Source organism: Chelonia mydas, chromosome 20, assembly GCF_015237465.2.
Source record: "Chelonia mydas isolate rCheMyd1 chromosome 20, rCheMyd1.pri.v2, whole genome shotgun sequence".
In the NCBI taxonomy this organism is placed as follows: Eukaryota; Metazoa; Chordata; order Testudines; family Cheloniidae; genus Chelonia; species Chelonia mydas.
This window is the reverse complement of record NC_051260.2, coordinates 2,791,811-2,811,749: the sequence shown is the minus strand read 5'-3', so window position 1 is coordinate 2,811,749 and position 19,939 is coordinate 2,791,811. Positions and strand designations below refer to the sequence as shown.

At 64.2% G+C, this 19,939-nt stretch overlaps 1 protein-coding gene and 2 non-coding genes across 3 annotated transcripts; all 3 read left to right on the top strand.

The window, feature by feature from the left end:
* The first annotated feature begins 1,615 nt into the window (after positions 1-1,615).
* Positions 1,616-7,430, top strand: ATP5F1B (ATP synthase F1 subunit beta). The gene is made up of 10 exons (XM_037883698.2): positions 1,616-1,768; positions 2,867-3,049; positions 3,594-3,768; positions 4,269-4,390; positions 4,764-4,948; positions 5,269-5,427; positions 5,695-5,817; positions 5,972-6,184; positions 6,584-6,785; positions 7,204-7,430. Exons 1-10 carry the CDS (start codon positions 1,636-1,638, stop codon positions 7,299-7,301), a joined length of 1,593 nt encoding a protein of 530 aa, XP_037739626.1. The 5' UTR covers positions 1,616-1,635; the 3' UTR covers positions 7,302-7,430.
* On the top strand, positions 3,097-3,170 carry LOC114021059. The gene has a single exon (XR_003565718.2). It is a non-coding gene; the product is annotated as a small nucleolar RNA SNORD59 (small nucleolar RNA).
* Positions 4,592-4,665, top strand: LOC114021058. The gene has a single exon (XR_003565717.2). It is a non-coding gene; the product is annotated as a small nucleolar RNA SNORD59 (small nucleolar RNA).
* Positions 7,431-19,939: the final 12,509 nt, after the last annotated feature.

Genomic DNA, 19,939 nt, shown 5'->3' with positions numbered 1-19,939 from the left:
GAAGGGGTACTGAGTCATGGGTGGGAAGAGGTTGAGGCTCACTACCCCAGTGAGATTCTAGCCAGGACTCTGGGACTAGCCACCGCAAAAAGTGATGTGGAATTTTTAGTGACCACAGGAGCTCAGGATGTCACTTTTATGTTTCCTTTGAAAAGCTAGCACTGTGCGAGGGGAGAGAGCATGGCAGCCCTGTAGCTTTGGGCACTGGCATTGGTCTGCTACTGAAGCAGGCTCGCGAGGCACCTCATAACCCTGCAGTGGATCGTTGAGGTCGGTACAAACCCGAAGTGGGAGAGCACCGTGCTCTGAGCCATGCACGTCACCGCTACAGTGATCAAACCACTATGGTTTCTATTCAAGCTTCACAGTTATGGAAATACTCCTTTTTTTAAAAAAAAAGCCAGACTTAAAATGGTGGCATAACTTGGGGCCAGGGCTACCCCTGACGGTGGGAACGGCGCACTAATACATCACTGGTGTTGATTTGGCAGAGAATGAGGCGGTTAGTGGAGGGGAAAATGGGAGCCAGGGCTCCTGGGTTGTCTTCCCAGTTCTGTGCTGGGTGAGCGGAGAGTCAGTTCTCCAGGGTTCTGTATCTAACAGTGCTACTGCCTCATTGTGTGACCTGGGACAAATCCCTGTGCTGGTTCAGATTCCCCTTCCGTCCACACACAAACCAGCCTCAGGTCAACAAGCCTTCAGGACCCGAATCCCAGGACTCTGCTAGGGGAATGAGTCAGAGCTTGGGTCCCATTGTAATTTAGGTCCAAGGCCTGTCATTTTGCAGTGTGGATGCAACTGAAATCCTAGCCCCAAGAGCTGCGTGCTGCAGCATGGGTACGTTAGCCTGGCTGGGCGACCCACACCCAGACTGTAAGCCCTGCAGCGTGGGCGCAGAAGCTCGGCTTGGCAGCACCTTGTAAACCCACCTGCAGAGCTGGGTTTACAAGGCAGGGTGGATCGGGTGACCCCCCTGCCCCCCTCCCCAGGAATGTCTGGGGCAAGGTCACACCAGCGGGGAGGGAGCTTTGCACTCTGCAAAGTGAGTCCAGACCAACCCACGTGCGGTTTTTCACTCAGTACCGGAGAGGGGTCAAACCCATGTGAAAATGGACCGTCTGGCTTAAAACCAGGCCAAGGGCCCATCTAGGTGTAGACGCTCCCTGGGGGCCACGCCGGCTGCAGGGGCTGAGGAAGGCCTGTGGGACCAGGAGTCAGGAAACCCCCTCCTCCCCCCCGACCAGCCCCCCCATCCCCGCCAGGCCCGGGCTGCCCTGGGGCAAGGACAAGGCTGAACACGTGCTCACGCCTTCCTGGGGCCTGTGCCCTTAAGCAGGGAGCCCGCCTTTTCCAGCTCCACCGGCCAATCCCCTTCAAGCTCCGCGGAAGGTTTCCTCCCTCGCGTGGACCAACTGGGAGGGGGAGCGTGCCCCGAGTGGCAGAGCTCCTGCCCAATGGAAGAGAGGCGCCCGGGGCGATGGGCAGGAGCCTCGCCCAATGAGCGCGCGGGGCCGCAGGACGGGCAAGCCCGCCGCCCAACAGGGCGCGCTGGCCTGGGTCACGTGCGGCCCGGCGGCCCCGCCCCCGCGGCGCAGGTCTTCTGCGGGCGGGCGGCCGGGCTCACTCTGCGCCGCCATGTTGGGGTTCGTGGGTCGCTGCTCGGCCGCCGCCGCCTCCCCCCTGCTGCGGCGCGGGGCGCTGGGCCCGGCCGGGGCCGCGGGGCCGCTCCGCGACCTGCTGCTGCGCGGCGCGGCCGCCGGCGGGGCCCGTGAGTGCGGGGCGGGGCCGGGCCGGGCGGGGTCACCTTGGGGCCGGGGGGGCAGGGAGCAGAGGGGGGGGGCCGGAACCGGGCCGCGGGGGGGGGTCGAAGGGAGCGGGGGGGGCCGGGCCGGAACCGGGCCGCGGGGGGGGGTCGAAGGGAGCGGGGGGGGCCGGGCCGGAACCGGGCCGCAGGGGGGGGTCGAAGGGAGCGGGGGGGGCTGGGCCGGAACCGAGCTGCGGGGGGGGGGTCGAAGGGAGCGGGGGGGGCTGGGCCGGAACCGAGCTGCGGGGGGGGGTCGAAGGGAGCGGGGGGGGCTGGGCCGGAACCGAGCTGCGGGGGGGGGTCGAAGGGAGCGGGGGGGGCCGGGCCGGGCCGGGCCGGAACCGAGCTGCGGGGGGGGGGTCGAAGGGAGCGGGGGGGGCCGGGCCGGAACCGGGCCGCGGGGGCGGGGGGTCGAAGGGAGCGGGGGGGGGGGAGGGTCGAAGGGAGCGGGGGGGGGCCGGGCCGGAACCGGGCCGCGGGGGCGGGGGGTCGAAGGGAGCGGGGGGGGGGAGGGTCGAAGGGAGCGGGGGCCGGGCCGGAACCGGGCCGCGGGGGCGGGGGGTCGAAGGGAGCGGGGGGGGCCGGGCCGGAACCGGGCCGCGGGGGGGGGCAGCGAAGGTGGATCTGGGGGTTGGGCCGCAGTGGGGGGGGGGTGGGAGCGGGGGGGGACCCCAGGAGATCTGGGCTCCAGCGGGGGGCGGTGCCGGGGAGGGAGCCGGGCTGGAACCGGGCCCGGAGGGGAGTGGGGGGGACGGGCATCGGGGAGGGGGCCGTAGCCCTGGGCTGGGATGGGACTGACCCAGGTCAGGGCGGCCCAGGGGGAGGTTGGCCTCCCACAGCAGCGAGAGGCGAAACTCTTGGCCGGGAGACTCGCCCTGGGAGCAGGGGGCGCTGGTCCCCCCGGGGTGCAGATGGCAGCGGCTGCAAGGGTCATTTCTCCCACGGGGCCCAGCTCCCTCTGACAAGCCGCTTGTTTTCCCCCAAATCCCCTGGTGGGGCATCACAGCCTGTCCCCTGCCCCAGCGTCTGACCTTGACTCTCGCCTCCTCTGCCCCCTCCCAGGACGGGACTATGCAGCGCAAGCAGCCCCCGCCGCCAAGGCCGGGGTTGCCATGGGCCGCATCGTGGCTGTCATCGGCGCCGTGGTGGACGTCCAGTTCGACGAGGGGCTGCCCCCGATCCTGAACGCCCTTGAGGTGCAGGGCAGGGACACCAGGCTGGTGCTGGAAGTGGCTCAGCATCTGGGTAAGCGGCGGCCCCTCCAGGTCTGTAACTGGCACAGGGTTGAGGCTCCTTCGCTGATGATCAAACGTGATGACTTTCGTTCTTCTGAGCGTGCTGAAGCCACTACTATGGTCTGAGGAGGAGCAGGCTTAAAATGGCTGCTGGCCTGAATCTGTCTAGGAGGAAGCCACAGCAGGGGATGCAGTGAAAGCTGTTCCCAGGGATTCCTGTGCATGTCACCTGCTCTGATGTCCTTTCCACCTTGGGTACCTATGCAGCCTCCAGTACCAGAGGCAAAGCGACTTGCCCAAGGTCACACACGTGTCAGAGCAGGGAGCTGAATATAGCTCTCCCAAGCTAGTGCCCTAACCACGAGGCGTCCCTGGAACTGTCCTCCCTGCTGAGTACGGAGAGAGACAGACAGACACACACACTCTCACTCTGCAGTGGTCAGTCAAGACAAGTTGCAGTGGTCAGTCAGGACAGGTTTTGCAGCAACTGTCTTGTTACCTGTGATTGCCTTTATGTAGCATCCATGTAATGCTCCTTTCCCGTGCCCTGGCAGGTGAGAACACAGTTCGTACCATCGCCATGGACGGTACCGAAGGCCTGGTGAGAGGACAGAAAGTGCTGGACTCCGGGGCCCCAATCAGAATCCCCGTAGGCCCTGAGACCCTTGGTAGAATCATGAATGTGATTGGGGAGCCTATCGACGAGAGAGGCCCAATAACGACCAAACAGTAAGTGCAAACGGTCTCCGGCCTTGCAGGGCCAGGGAGAAGGGGCAAGCCCCTGCAAAGAGACTGGGCTGCATGTCACTTGGGACTGCCTGAGAGAGTGGGGGGCGGGCATTGTCACAGACCCTCTGGGCCTAGTTAAATGGCTGAGAGTTTGCACTGGCGTCTCCATGGCGTTACAGGGACTTGACTAGCAGGAGCTAAACTGAACGTCGGATGTCTTCTCCCTATTAAGTAACTTCTGCCCTTAGATTTCAGTAGTGCCTTGAATCCAGCCAGTGTGGGTCCCGGTTGCCTAGATGCGGTACAAATGCGGAGAAGCAGAGTGAACTGAACCTCTGCTAAGAGCTGTCCACAACAACAGAAACCCCAATGGCTCGTGTCTCCTCCAGCTGAGGTCGCCAGCCGGTGGCACAGTACACCCTAGCAGGCCTTGAATGCCATCCTCCCAGGCCATCCAGCTTCTGCAAGCTGACGTGATCCTCTGGGCCCCTGTCTTGCAGGTTTGCTGCTATCCACGCCGAAGCCCCAGAATTCGTTGAGATGAGCGTAGAGCAAGAGATCCTGGTTACCGGCATCAAGGTGGTGGACCTGCTGGCACCGTACGCCAAGGGCGGCAAAATCGGTACGTTGCAAATCAAAGGGGCCATGTGGGGGAGGGAGGCGGAGTTTGGGAGGGGGGGTCAGCACGTGGTTCATGGAGCTGGGCTCCCTTTCAGAGCTTAGGAAGCCACCCTGAACCTTTGTTAGTGTGGGGGCCGAGTAAGAGGAGCGTGGTGGGTTCAGAAGTCGTGTCCGTTCCTGCCCTTGCTAATGCGCCCTGTTTCCTTCACTGATGAGTAACCTGGTGACTTTCGTTCTTCTGAGTTTGCTGAAGCCACTTCCAATCTTCTGAGAAGGAAAAAGGGGCGGGGGCAGGGAGAGCCTTGTGGCAAAGGAGCTGCTTGTCAGGGCGCTATTGAGCTAACCAACTGCACCCGCTTCCCCCGCCCGCCCAGGTCTGTTCGGAGGCGCTGGCGTGGGCAAGACCGTGCTGATCATGGAGCTGATCAACAACGTGGCGAAAGCCCATGGTGGCTACTCAGTGTTTGCTGGCGTTGGGGAGCGAACCCGTGAAGGGAACGACTTGTACCATGAAATGATCGAGTCTGGAGTTATCAACCTGAAGGACACAACCTCCAAGGTGAGGGGGGGCCCTGGATAAGGTCCCTGGGGGTCAAGCTGCTCCGCCGTGTTTGCCCAGGAGGGAAAGCCGAACCTTCAGGTCTATGAAGCGTGCCCTGAGCAATGCTTTGTGGCTGGCCAAGCAAAGAGCCTCGGGGTCAGCCCCTCTGGGAAATGTGTGGTCCTTAGGGGCAGAGCTAGGGCTGCCCCTAGCCACGGGCAGTAAGTCTGTCACCATAGCGCTGGGGCTCCTGGAACGGCCCAGCGGAGGGCATTAGGTGGGGCCTGGCGAGCAGCCCCAGCTGTCCTGGTAACAAGTTTGCTCCCTTTGTGCTGCAGGTCGCCCTGGTTTATGGGCAAATGAACGAGCCCCCAGGCGCCCGTGCCAGAGTCGCGCTGACTGGGCTGACGGTGGCCGAGTACTTCAGGGACCAGGAGGGCCAGGACGTGCTGCTCTTCATAGACAACATCTTCCGGTTCACGCAGGCTGGCTCTGAGGTATGGCGGCAGGGCGGTGCCAGGGAGCCATGGTCACCTGCCCAGCCTGACTGGCAGGTCCCCTGGCCAACGGGGTGAGCTGGGGAGCACTGGCCACCAGAGAAAAGGGGGGTCAGGGGGGAGGAACTCCCTGCAGGTCCAGGTGGCCCTTCTGTGTCTCACCATGGAACTGTCCCACCTCGTCCAATCCATGTGAAAGGCTCCCATCCGGGCAAGGCCGTCTGTGTCTCTGCAGCCTCCGCCTGACCTGGCTCTGCTTCCTTTCAGGTCTCCGCCTTGCTTGGCAGAATCCCCTCGGCCGTGGGGTACCAGCCCACCCTGGCGACTGACATGGGCACCATGCAGGAGAGGATCACCACCACCCGCAAGGGCTCCATCACCTCTGTGCAGGTAACTGTTCTGGGGAGTGGCCCGTCAGTGCGCCCTCGGACACAGGCCTCTCCCGGCTCATGGAGAGGTTTCCCGTAGTGCTGCTGTAGCATGACCTCAAGGGTGACGTCCCCGTGGTGCTCAGCCATCATAGCCCATCTCCCTTGTTGCCTAGGCGATCTACGTGCCAGCTGATGACTTGACCGACCCTGCCCCTGCCACCACATTTGCCCATTTGGACGCCACTACTGTGTTGTCCCGCGCCATTGCTGAGCTGGGCATCTACCCTGCCGTCGATCCTCTGGACTCCACCTCCCGCATCATGGACCCCAACATCGTGGGGCTGGAGCACTACGATGTGGCCCGGGGGGTGCAGAAGATCCTACAGGTGAGAGCTGTGACGGGAGGTTGTATGGGGTGAGAGCGACAAAGGGCCCGTGGTTAGGAGGTGAGACTGGGCCGTGGAAGGGCAGAGTCCAGTTCCCTGCTGTTAGATGGGACAAGTCCCTTGCTCTCTCTGCAGCTCAGTGCCCCGTCTGTACAAGGGGGAGGGGAGGAGCACAGACTGGGAGGCGCTTGGGTCCCCTCTTCTGTGCCCCCAGGCTGGGGAAGCAGCTGGCCTAGAGGCTGATGGGAAGGGGAAGCTCAAGGGTACAGCCTGTGGGATCTGCGTACGGAAGGCTTGGCCAGCTGGGAGCTCTGGTTAGCTGCCGAGGAGCGGGCAGTTCTGGTTGCCCCCAGCTCTGCCAGCCTGTCGGTGGCCTGCAGCGCTTCTCTCTCCCCCTAGGACTACAAATCCCTCCAGGACATCATTGCCATCCTGGGGATGGATGAGCTGTCGGAGGAGGACAAGCTGACAGTAGCGCGCGCCCGGAAGATCCAGCGGTTCCTGTCCCAGCCGTTCCAGGTGGCCGAGGTCTTCACTGGCCACTTGGGCAAACTGGTCCCACTGAAGGAAACCATCAAGGGCTTCCAGGACATCCTGGGAGGTGAGGTGCCAGGGGTGGGGCTTCTTGACTCTTGAGCTAACCCAGCCCTAGAAGTAGGGGGGACACTGGCTGTGGCCCATGGAGTCTCCCCTCTGCTCTTAGCTGGGAGGCCGGACCCACATCTCCTGGTGCTGCAAGCAGGGCACTGAGGTACGTGGCTGTCTTGCTGTCCTGGGCTGCCTGGCAGGGGCTTGGCTGGTGTGTTCCAGCTTCATCTGGGGAGCTGCTCTTTGGGCTGGGGGGGTGGAGATATAGCACCCCCCCCCCCCCCCCCCCCGCATGATTCCTGTGAAGCTGCAGGGACCTTCCCCACCTGTATAAGAGCCCTGGTGTTTGCTGCCCCCTTGTGGGGAGTCCCTGGGGTGCAGGGAAGCTGGGTCCCCCTCCTCACTGCTGCCCCTTGCTCCCTCTTGCACAGGTACCTACGACCACCTGCCGGAACAGGCCTTCTACATGGTGGGCCCCATCGAGGAGGCTGTGGCGAAGGCGGAGAAGCTGGCCGAAGAGCACTCGTGAGCGACTGGCTCCGTCATACCCCTCCCCCAGCGCATCCCCACCCGGCTCCCCGGGGCCCGAGCTGGGTGTTGTGTCCTGTCTCCAGAGTATATTTAAAGTTTCCAATAAAACATCCGTCTAAAACATGAAGCAGGGCTGTTGGGGCTGTGGGGGGCAGGATCTGCATGGGGCAGAGTTCTGGGCGAGGGGTGACACCTGGATCAGTGAGGGGGGATTCTGGGGGCCACAGTATAACTTACAGGGCTAGTAAAACAGCGCCACTAGCTTCCAACCCAGCTGATCGCTGGGCCTCGGCTGCCCCCTTCCCTCCCCTCGGCTCTGTGCCCTGCGGAGGGGTCGAGCGGCAGCAAGGAGTCTAGCTGCTGAGTCATTCCTCTCCCAACCTGAGCCCCTGTCTGTGGCTCCTGACTGGTCCCTGGCCACCCCCCGTGGCCATGCTGCGGTGCAATCTTCTGGCCTGGCTCCTGCCCAGGCTTAACTAGCGGGTGGGGGGATCGGCTGAACTCTGTCCCTGGTGGCTGGGGGGAGGTGGGTAGCGAGGGCCTGAGATGGCAGAGCAGCATGTCGGACGCTTCTGGGCAGCGGAGAACAAAGGGCCTTGGCTCTGAAACAGTTCGGGCTGGCCTGACCCAACGTCCTCCCTCGGCCGGCGCCGTTCTCTTCCCACGGGCAGGTGGTCTCTTGGAACGAGCCTCTGTCTCTTGGTGTGCAACCGTTGGGCTTGGCTTTAAGAGGTGGGGCCACTGGCCTAGGCGCGAGTACCCAGCCCTGTCTGCTTCCCAATATGCTCATCCAGGACCGCAAGACTCCTGAATGCCACCTTCTGGCACTGCCCCGGCTCCAGGCCCAGTCCTTGACCCCATCCCCCTCTGCACTGAAAGCCCCGGTCTGGCACCAGTGCCTGTTTAACATGGCTTCGCTGGCAGCCGGGCGATGACGCAGCCCCGGGCTTGTGGGAAGCGCTGCAGGAGACGTGCCAGCGCAGAGTCCGTGAGGAGAAGCAGCGGGTTGCTCAGCTGTACCTGCGGGCTGCGGCTGGCTCTGTTAACTCCTGAGTGTCTGGGTCCGGCACTAGCACCCACTGCTCTGCCAAGCCTGTACCCCGTGCAAGAGCAGAGGGAGGCTGGGGGGATGCACTTCCAGCTGGTTGCCTTGTCTAGTTGCTCACTGCTCCTCTTGCAGGGCTGGCTTGGGGACTGGGGCGAGGATATTCCACCCACAGCAGCTGCCAGAGAGCTCGCGAGCCAGGTTCGTGTGCAATAAGTGGGGTGTTTCCCTTTGGCCTCTCTGTTTCCTCCAGCATCTTCCCTGAGCCGATCCCATGGGTCTACAGCCGCATCTCTAGGTCCTAAGAGCTCAGGGCCCCTGGCTGCTGTATAGCAGGTGGGACTCTCCCTGCCCTGAGGACCTTAGACAAAAGCTGGGGAGGGGAAGTGATTGAGCCGGTTTAGTGGCGGAGCTGGGCCTAGAACCCAGTTCTGCCCCCCAGCTCAGGGCTCTGTGCACTGGGCTGGAGTTAAGCCAGCCCAGGCCCCTGGTCTCTGAGCAGCACCTGGCACAAGGGGCCTAGGTCTGTGACTGTGGCAACTGGGTACTACCGCAATACAAAGGCCACTGAAATGCAGCCACCTCTGGGTTGGAACGTGGCAGCTGTTGAAGGCTCTGAGGGCAACAGTCCAACAGGAGCCAGAGACTGTATCCAGCTGCCTCAGGGAGGCTAAACGCAGTGAGGGGGCGGACAGCAGAGCCCCCGCCCTGCCCGGTGAGAAGAGCTATGGGAGTGGGCGGAGCCCTGGGGCCTCAGGGCATGTGGGTCCCCCAGCGTGTGCCAAGGGTGCAGCTCTGAAGTGCCCCACCCCTGCCGGGGAAGCGTAGAGGGGAAGGGGCTGGTTCATCCATCTGGAGTGAGCCAGACGGTGCGTGGCCCCGGGCTGGGGGCGGGAGGGAGTTTCCAAACCGCTCTCCTGGCAGCGTCTGTAACCCAGCAGGGCAGGGGGCGGCCCGGAGCAGGCAGGGCCCCTTTGCGCGGCTGGTGAGGCTGGTGATGCACAGGGGCTAGCCCGAGCCGTGCGGATCTGCCCCAGCCGCATCTCGAGGGGGCTCCCATGCTTTGTGGTGGCTCCTAGCTGCGGGGACAGGGGCTGGCTCTGGGGAGCCCGGGGCTGGCCTCACCGGGGGGGGTGCAGGGTGGTCCATGTTGGCGAGGGGTGTTTCCGTATTAATTGGGGGCTGATTTAAAAAGGCACCGCTGGAGTAGGACGCTCCAGGGCGCTGGCAGCCCTCGCCCGGCCTGCCCTCCCGTGGGCCCTGCCCTGGGGGGCTGAGCCTGCCGGGGCCTGGCAGGGGGAGAAGCACCCAGTGGCTCAGCAAATGCTGGCTGGGACCCGGAGGGAGTTGGGGGGGGGGGGCAGGCAGATGCGGGATTCAGCCAAGACCCCTGGGGAGCTGCTCTCGGGTGGGGGGGGTTAGATGGGAGGGGGTTACACAGGACCTGGTAGCTGGAGTGAAGCCAGCTGGGGGGGGGGGCACCGCAGTCCCCTTTGCCCCCCGCAGGCCTCTCCATTGTGGGGGTGCCCAGCAGCCCCCTCCCCCCCCCCGCCAGGCCTCCTGTCTCTTGCACCATTTTGAAAACACAAAAGAGCCATTTGCTCGGCTGCCTCTTGGCTTTAATCACCATCCCCAGAGCAGCTGGGCCTTTTGTGTGGCTGGGCCGGGCTCGGGGCTCCCCCTAGTGAGAGCAGAGGGGCCGGGAGCCTCGCAAGGGGGAGGCCTCTGACCGTGTGTGTGCGGGGGGAGGTCAGATTTTCATGCCCCACTTGGCACTGAATCCAGGCCAGGCCCTTGGTTGCGAGAGGAGCCTGGTCTGGGGTCAGAGAGGGGCATGAACCGTGGGAGAAGGGGAGGAGCTCCCCCCCGCCCCACAGCCCCTGAGGGGGGAAATAAGTTAGGACCAAGGACCCAGCCCCACCAGCCCTGGGAAACCCTGGCTCCTTGCAAGAGGAAAGTGGCTATGTGCCCCAGTGCCCCCCCTTCCAGCCCCACTCCCCTGGGGTTAGTGCAGGGCAGAGATGGGTTCTCCCCCGGCTCAGGACACAGCGCCTGGGGGGACATTTCACCCAGCCCATCTCCTCCTGCCTTTGAGCAGACGCAGGGAGAAGCATCAGGGTGGGGAGGGCTGAAAATCCCACCAGCCTGGCTCCTCCTGTCGGGGCCGAGGTGGGGAACAGGCTCCGTGGGGCACTCTGCAGTCTGGGGCGGGGGGTTTCCAGGCTGGCCCGAGCACACAGCAGGGAGTGACACGGCCTCTCCCCTCGGCTCAGAGTCCGAGAGGTTTGGCCTGTGTGCCAGGGAGCCCCGGGTGGGTGACCGGTGCCAGCTCTCGCCAGTTCCGCCCCACACTTTCCCCCACGCAATCAGCCAGCCAGGGGCCGGGCACCAGCCCCCCGCCAGAGGGCACAGGAAAGGGGCAGGGGAAAAGCGCTTCTCTGGGGTCTGCTGGCTGTCCTGACCAAGGTGCCCAATGCTGGGGGCTGCGTGGGGAACACCGAGCCCCTGGGCTGCACCCCATTCAACACAAGAGGCTTTGGGACCCCCTTTTTGCAGAGGGCCCCAGGGAAGGGTCAGGCTTGAGCATGCCAGGGAGGGAAGCAGCGAAGCCAGCCAGCAGGGGTGGTGTCTCTCCCCTCGGATGGGGCTAGCAGTGGGGCTCTCACGCCCCTCCAACCGGGTGGTGCCCAGTCCCAGAGCTCCCTGCCCTATTCCTTTATCTCGCAGGCCTGGGGGCCACCTTTGCCTGGCAGCTTCAGGTGCCATAAAGCAGCCAGTGCCCCAGGACCATGTGTAGCTCAGACCCCCGCCAAAACCAGCTTTATTTCCTCATCGGCCATGGGCAGAGACTGGCTATTTCGCGGCCTGCCCATGGGGCAAAGCCGTAATGGCACCCCATGCAGCGGGGCAGGAGGGCTCCGGCTAGCCACTCAGCTGCTCCAGAGCAGGACGGAGTGGGGGGGGTTCTCCCCTTCCCCGGGCACGAGATTTAGCGCAGCGGCGAAGGGAGAGGAAAGCATTCGCCTGCCTTTGCGGTGCCTGAACTGGCCCAGGCTTCGGAAGAAAATTCCCAGGATGCTTTGCAACTTAGCTAGCCTGGAGATCACCTGTCACTGAAACGCAGCCCCCTCTGGGGCAGGATGAGGCAGCTGTTTATCTGGGGGGTGGTGTGGTGTAACAGCACTCGGAGATGGAGCCCAGCAGCTCGTCCTACAAAGATCGCTCCCCCAGACCTGAAATGCAGCTGCCTCTGGGGTGGGGCATGGCAGCTGTTTAGCACCTTTTCAGCAACACGCTCAGTTTGGGACAGGAAGTGAAGACCCCCCTTCTCCAGCTGATTAACCCTTCCGTTGGTGGAGTGCTGGACGGATGTTCATGGGCACGAGGAGTCGGGATCTCCAGCGGCACAGCGCCCCCTATCAGCATGCTGGGGATTGGGGCGATGCCAGCTCTGCGGGAAGAGCGCCCCCCTTGCATTCCTGGGGCATTAGTTTGCGGCAGGGTGAGCTGGCTTCACTCAAAGTTTTGCCCGCACTTGCTGCTAGACAGGATCCGAAAGTGGACCAGGGCCTAACCCTACGATCCCAGCCCAGCTGGGGAAAGTCCTGGCTGAGGTGGGCTCCCCTGGCACTGTTGGGGGGAGCTGGGAAGAGGTCCCGGCTGCTTCCAACCCTGGGCTAAAGAACCAAGGGCTAGAGGGTGGGTGGGGAAGGGAATTTTTTTAACTCCTAAATCCATTCTCAGGGGGCTCTAGCGAGGTGCGGCTCCCTAGGGCTTTGAACCCATTTAAGCTTCCACCAGCACCCACTTTTTACCCTGTGCCTGGTGTACTGGGGGGGTGTTATAGGGTGCATGTGGCATGTCCAGGGCATCGGGGGAGTCCATTATGATGCATGTGGGTCATGGTGCACTGGGGGGCCATTACAGTGCACGTGGGTCATGGTGCATTGCGGGGGCCCTTATCATGCACATGGGTCCTGGTGCATTGGGGGGGGACCCATGACAGTGCACGTGGGTCATGGTGCATTGGGGGCCCCACTATGATGCACGTGGCTCAGGGTGCATGGGGGGGGCATGACGATGCATGTGGGTCATGGTGCATTGGGGGGCCGTTACAATGCACGTGGGTCAGTGTGCAGGGGGGTCCCCATTACGATGCACGTGGGTCAGCGTGCATGGGGGGTCCCCATTACGAGGCACATGGGTCAGTGTGCATGGGGGGTCCCCATTACGATGCAAGTGGGTCAGCTTGCATGGGGGGGTCCCCATTACGATGCACGTGCGTCATGATGCATTGGGGGGGCCATTACGATGCACGTTGGTCAGCGTGCATGGGGGGTCCCCATTACGATGCAAGTGGGTCAGCGTGCATGGGGGGGTCCCCATTACAATGCACATGCGTCACGATGCATGGGGGGGGCCACTATGATGCACGTGAGTCACGGTGCATTGGGGGGCCCCCCCCATGACGATGCACGTCGGTCACGGTGCATGGGGGGGGCATTACAGTGCACATCCGCCACGGCACCCCATGCACTGGGCGGGGTGGGGGGGACTCCCCATTGCGGCCTGCAGCCGCCGCCCCCTCCCGCACATCAGGGCCGGAGGGGGGAGGGGCGGCCGCGCTCAGGCCCCCCCCTCCCCGGGGCTCGGGCTCGCTCCGCTCCGGCTGCAAATGGCTCCTGCACCTTTAAATAATTCATCCGGCTGCCTCCTGCACGGGGCCGGGCGGGGAGGAGCAGCGCCCGCCGGTGACATCAGCGCCCGCCCGGGCTCCTGCAGCCACCTGCTCCCAGCCAGAGCCCGGCGGCGGCGGCGGCCCGGAGCTGCTGCGCCCCCGGCACCCCCCGCCCCCCATCGGCCAGGTAAGGAGCGCGGGGTGCACCCCGGGGGCGGCTCCCCGCAGCTGAGCCCATCCTGCCCCCCCCCCCGCCCAGCTGCTGCGTGCAGCCTCCTGGGTCCCAAAGCCATGGGCCCTGCCTGCCCCCCCCCCGGGGGGGGATCCCCCGATCCGGCTGCCTGGAGTGTGTGTGTGTGGGGGGTGTCCCTCCGCTCTGCCCTCCCCCAGGCGAAGGGGGCGTTGGATGCTGGGAGAAACTTTGTGCAACTCTGTCCGGGGGGGGGAGGTGTTTGGGGCTTGTGACGCAGCAGAGAGGGGGGTCTGGGGCTTGTGACGCGGTTGGGTGGGGGGGTTGCAAAGGGGAGTGTGTGTGGGGGGGGGGAGGGGGGGCTTGTGATGCAGCTGGAGGGTTGGGGGGGCAAAGTGGGGGCCCCGGAGGATCTGGGTCTTGGAACACAGCTGAAGGGGGGAGGTGCAAATTGTGTGTGTGTGGGAGGGGGGTGGAGCTTGTGACGCAGCTGGTGGGGTGGGGGGGGTGCAGAGGCCTGGGGGAGTTTGGGGCTTGTGATGTGGGCAGAGTGGGGGGTGCAGAGGGTGGTCTGGGGCCTGGGACACAGCTGGTAAAGCACCATCTGGCCTGTTCCCCCTCCCTGCCCCACGGGCTCTGGGGCAGGATTGTTCCCTGGCATGCTGGCCTGGGCTTTGCCCAGCTCCCAGGGATGGGTTTGGGGGACCCTCCCTCCTTCTGTCATGGCCTGGCCCCTGCCTGCTCTTGGGGGTCTCTCTGTGATCGGTGTCATCTGGGATGCTCCTCTTAGGGGTTCTTGTATGGAGGGGGGTCCTCCCCAGGCCCCTGCAGCCAGGTTGGGAATGAATGTGAAATGAGGGGTCACTGGGTAATAGAGTTGTGGGGGGAGGGGCTGGGAACCAGGACTCCTGGGTTCCATCCCCGGCTCTGGGGGTGGAAGGGGATCTAGTAGTTAAAGCAAGGATGCGGGAAGTCAGGACTCCTGGGTTCTACCGCCAGCTCGGCCACTCTGGGAGTTGCTGCACCTCCCTGCCTCAGTTTCCCCACTTGCACAACTGGGAGAACATTTGCCTGGTTCCCGGGGTAGGGGGTTAAAGTGGGAACCGTGGATCAGTGTGTGTTGGGGGCCCGGTCCGGAGGCTGTAGGGCTCTGGCTGGGGTGGGCTCTCTAGCTGGGTGGTGCCCGTTGCCTGAGCTAGGGTTTGCAAAGCACTCTGGTCCTGCTGGGTGGCAGGGGGAGGCCAGAACAGAGGGTCTTGGCAGCTGGAGCGAAGCCTAGGCCTGGCTGTTTCTCCTCTTTCCCCGGGCGCACGGTGCAGGCGGCTCCCGGCAGCGTCTGGCTAGCCTGGGCCAGTGGGGACTGAGGTGCCGGGCAGGGCCGCAGGTGCGCGGTAGGGGGGCACCATGGTCTCCGCTGGGCGCAGGGGGCTGGCTGATCCCCTCTCTCCAGCTGTTTCGTATTGACTGGCGAGTGATGCTGGAAGCTTCCTCCCTTGTCTTGTGCTGCTGCCTGGCAACTTGCGACCTTGTTAGCCTCGACCTCCACACTGTCAGAGGGGGTCGGAGTGGGGGGCAGCATTTCTGGGGGTCTGCGTGGGGGGGTGGGCTAATGGTGCTGGGGTCCTACAGCCACGTGCCGCCCAGCAGGGAGATTATCCTGGGACCAGTGAAAGCCCTTTGCTCCCTGGAGATGCCGGTGGGGGTCAAATTTCCCCAGCAGGGAAGCTGGGTCCAGGGGCATGGAGCCCAGGGGGGTTGGGTGAAGTGGGAGCTGGGGCGAGGGGCAGAACTGGGGAGGAGGCATTGGAACTGGGGCGTGAGAAACGGGCCTGGTGAAAGTCTTTGCACGGAAAAGTTTTGACCCACCGTGGCTCTGGGGGCCGGGGTGAGGGGGGTGAATCTGCCCGTGGGAAAATATTTTCACGGGAAAGCAAAGTTTCCGGGGGGGCTGTCAGCAATAAATAAATACCCACACACACAGTGAAAACGCTTGTGCAAATTGTCCCCGGGAAGCGTGAGCTGCTTTGGCGCAGCTGTGGCAGGCGGGGGGTGTTCCTGGGTGCGTGGGGGTGGAGGGCGGGCGCAGCGTCTGACTCCTCGCCTGGCATCGGGCCAGGGCCTGCTGCCCGGCCTCGCTTGATGGGACCCCTCCGGGGTCTCCGTCTTTGTGGCTCCGTGCTAGGGACGGCACGGAGGGGGCCCGTGTCCTCTTCCCCGGCTCCGCGTCCTTGGGAAGGAGAGCGTGCCGAGGCTGGAGGGGTCCGCGAAGGGCTCGCCCGGCCTGGCCTGGTCACGTTTCACGCTGCTGCTGCCCGGGGTCCCGCGTCCCTGATCGGTTGGGCCAGGAGTTGTCTGGGCAGATCGGTGCTGGGGGAGCCCTGTTCCCCCCCCCACCCATCTCTCCCAGGGCCTGCTGGGACACAGTCAGGCGTCCCCCCTCCTGGCTGGGGACGCGCCCGTGCTTGTCCTGATGGTGATTCACGGGCAGAGCCAAGGAGCGGGCTGGCGAAGGCTTCCCGGCTGCCTGCTGATCGCTGGTGGGAGGGGAAGTGCAGGGTGCGCTCCAGGGGTTGGGCGGGGGGGGGGGGGAGATCCTGTGGGGTGGGCCTCCCCCCCACTGCCTGGCACAAGCGCTCGCCAAGCTTAGCCATCTGTTCCCCCTGCACCTTGCAGCCGCCTGGAGCGGCGCCCAGACCACAATGGCTCCTGGTTTTGTCTCTGATGGGGGGGGGGGGGGGTGACATGGGAGAGAGGGGAGGAGTTGGCAGCCACAGGCCAATCTGGAGGCAGCCCCCACTGCCTCTCCCCGCCCCCCATGCCCCTTGGACTTGTTAGCATCCTGCCCCCCACCCTGAACACCAGCCTGTGCCTTGCCCTGTCCGGATGCTCCCAGGGGGCTACTGGAACGGGGGTGGGGGGCAGCCAGTAACTTAGGGGTCAGGAAAGAAGCCCATGTGGCCAGATCATCTGATGGTTCTTCCCTGCCCCCCCTTGGGTGCTCCCCCAATCCCTCCTGGGGCTGAGCTGTCTCCAGCAGAGCGTTAAAAGCCCCCTCGGCTATGAGGTGGTGGGACAAGGCCTTGTGTGTATTTGATGGGGCCAGGTGAGAGTAGCTGGGGGGCTTGCACTCCTCCCCCAATCCTGGTCCCTTCTCCCCGCTGGGGGGGGGGCACATGATTCCCCCCCCCCTTCCAATGCTTTGGCTGTTGGAGCCGGCTTGTGGCATCTTCCCCATGGCAGAGGAGTTGGGGTGGTGACGTGGTCCCCCACTCCGGCCTTCATCTGCTGCCTCCCAGGGTTGTGAGCTTGTCTCTGGGTGGGCTTGGCAACTGTGGGGGAGTCAGGGGGACATTGGGCAGGGGAGCTTGGGGAGGGGTTGTTGCAGTTGGGGCCACTGGGATGGTGGGTTGGGGGGGCACTGGGATGGGGCGGAAGGTTCAGAACTGGCCGGAATTGAGCAGGAGAAAAGCAGAAGGGTTTAGAAATAGACCAACCCGGCAGCAGTGGGTGGGGTGGGAGTGGGGCCCTGGGCCGGCTAGCGGGAGCGATCCAGCTAGCCCCCCTTGGGAGAGGGCAGAGAGCCAGACCAGGCGCATGCAGAGTCCCTTCTCTTCCCACCCACTTCTGATTCCTACGCCTGCTTGGAGATGTGGCCAGGACTCCCCGCCGTGGAGGGGGGGATCTGCACCCTTGGGTGGCACAGAGGCAGGAGAGGCGAGGGATGCTCAGCAGGCAGCCCCCCCCTCAATTTCTTCGGGTTCAGAGCCTGGGGGGCTGGAGGCTTCCCACAAGAGTGGGGATGAGATGGGGTGTGGGGGTCCAGGGAGAGCAGTGATGCAGGTGGGAGGGGCTGGAAGCCTTTCGCGGTGGGGGGGGAGCAGAGGTGGGAGTTGTCTCGTCCCACGGCCCTAGAGTCAAGGGGAGCTGATTGGCACCCCCTCCCTCAACGCTGCAGGTTGGAACCCCCCCTGCTCCTTCCCCTTCAGCCTGTGGCCCTGGGAGCAGACGGGGGGAGCGGGGGGCTGGCTCAGTGAGGGATCCCCTGAGCACTTGGGGGAGTGGCCCTGCTGGGGCGGCTCGGGGAGCTTGCCGGGCAGGACCATGTGCCCAGCTCTGTGCTTGGCAGGGCCCCCGTGCGTGAATGCGGAGGGGAGATCCCCTGCACCCCTCCCCCCCAGATTTGCTCAGCCCACCAAGCCATGCTGGAGGCCTGCTCCATCCACCCACCCCCCTCCCATGCTGGAACGCCCCCCCCCCCCCCCCCCCCCGCTTGGGATTACCACAGCTTCTCTCCTTAACCTACTTACGCCTCTGGCATCGGAGGCGAGCAAAGTCTCCCCCCCTTCCCGCCCCCAACGGGAGCTGAGCACGGCTCTCGCTAATGGGGTTGCCTGGTGCGTCCCTCACCCCCGCGGGGAGGCAGGCTGGGGAGGGGAGGGGGGCTGGTTGAGCTGGGCTCTGCGTGGCGATGGGGAGGGCGCTGGTGCAGCCCTGCCGGGGGCTGGGACACCCCCCCCCCCCCCCAGGGGCTGCACCAAAGGGCAGCTGAGTGCCGCGTTCCTAGTGAGAGCTGGGGGGGCTGCAGCCTGCGCTGGCCGGGCCGGCAAATGCCCGTGAGGCTCGGAGGCCTGGCCTGCTTGTGCCCACCTGGATTGTATTTGGGCTCCTTCCTGAAGAGGGCAGGTGAGAGGGTGGGGGCGCAGGGGAGGGGATGTAACTAATTGGCCATCGGGGGGTTCAAACTCTGTGTGATGAGTTTGACGTTCTCAGGTCCACGTCCCTGTGGATTCAGGAGCCGTCTCCTCCTCACTGTGTGACCGTTCCATCTTCCCCGCTGTGTGTACCATCCCCTGTGGGGCCAGGCTGGTCTAGGCCAGTACCTAGACACCCCACCACCCAGCAGGTCTTAGGGTTCACGGGCCTTGGACTCGTCCTGCATCCTCCTGTCTGCCACAGGAAGCAGAGCTGGGGATGCAAGGCTGGGGGGCTGGGTGGGGTGGATGTGCTAGGACTCCTGGGTTATTTTCTTTGCCCTGACTTGCTGTGCTGCCTTGGGGGGGTGGATGAGTCATTTCCCGGCTTGTGCCTCGGTTTCCCCACTTGTAAAATGGGAGTGACGCCTGCCTCCCAGAGGGGCTGTGCTGATGGATTAGCTGTTGGCTCAGTGGAGTGCTTTGAGATCCTTGGGTGAGAGGCCTAGGGGAGGGCTGATGATAATACCGAGCTGTCTGGCTGAGTCAGCATTCGGCACCGGGAGGAGGCGGCTGAGGGGGGGGCTTGTGCCCGCTTACACTGTAAGATTTCTCCAGCTCCGGCTGCCCGCTCCCTGCGTCCTCCCGGATCGGTGCGGCCGGTGGCTGTTCTGATCCATGCGTGTGCCCCTCCTGGTCCTCCACTTTCCCCCTGGAGCTGGGAGGGAGCCATTAGCAGCCCCAATCTGCTGACCTACGGCAGATGGAAAGCTCAAGTCGCTGGTGTCTGGACCCGGCTCAGCAAAGCCAGGAGATGCAGCCACTGGCCTCTCCCCAGAGGTCCAGCATCCATGCTGTCTTGCAAGGAGCTAGTCCGAGCCCCCACTTTGTGGGGCACGTTAGACGCAGGGATGGGGCTTCGGATCCAGATTCTGATCCACAATGGGGTAAACTAAACCCACCGCCCACCAAGGCTGGTTCCCGACTCTGCCCCTGGGGCTCATCTCTGACGTGGGGGTGCGGGGTCTGGCCTGGGGTTAGCTATGGAGATGAGCAGGCTGGGTGTGGGATTGATCGCTCTCCTGGGAGCCGGGCAGTGGGAACGAAGGATGCACCAGGGAGAGGCTGTAAATGCTCAGCCTCTAGCCAGCTTTCGTCCTCCCTGCTCTGTGCTACGCTTCGAGGGGCATCTTCTGTGCTTTCCCGAGCTCTGTGCGCGAGTGAGAGAGAGGTGAAAGGCGAACTGGGAGGCTCCCAGGGGGCCACGCGTCTGGGAGTCTGGGGAGCTCGGATTTGGGGAGGGTGGAGTGAGGAAATGCAGTGCTGCGGAGGAGGATGGGTGGCATTGCCTAATGTTCAGAGCAGAATATAGGGAGCCAGGATTCCTGGGTTCCGCTCCCAGCTCTGGGCAGAGAGCGGGGCCTAGTGATTAGAGCAAAGGTGGGGGGTTGTGATCCAGGACTCCTGGGTTCTGTTCCCTGCTGTGACTCCCTTGGGTGCCTCGGTCTCCCCTCTGCAAGGTGGGGCATGCTGGCCCTGACCCACTGTAAAGCGCCATGAGCTTTATGGAGGGGGGCAGGGGGTCCCTTGGGGGGCAGGAGGGAAGCTGTGAGTTGGAGCTGAGTGGGGGTGTGTCTGAATAGAGGAGGGAGCTGAAGCTAAGGAGATGCCCCTACCTGAGGGTGGGTGGGGACTAGAGCTTTAGCTAAGGAAGGGGAGATAACACCCCAGCAACCTGGGGGGGAGGGGGCTGCCCCAAAGTCTCCCAGGCTGGCATCACACTGGGGAGTCCTACCATGGTGCCCCCCAACCCCCTTCTCCCTGTGTCCTCAGTGCCCTCTGCCCTTCTCCTCATCAGGACCTCTCCCACCTCGCTATCCGCTCCCCCTCTGTGTCCCTAGTGTCCTCCCTGGCACCCCCTCACCATATCCTTGGGGACACCCCCATTCTCTTGTACTGAGCTTGAGGGGGGCAGCTACTGCCCCCCAATCCCTGGGGAGAGGGGAAGGCAGTGGTAGGACCCAGCCTGGCC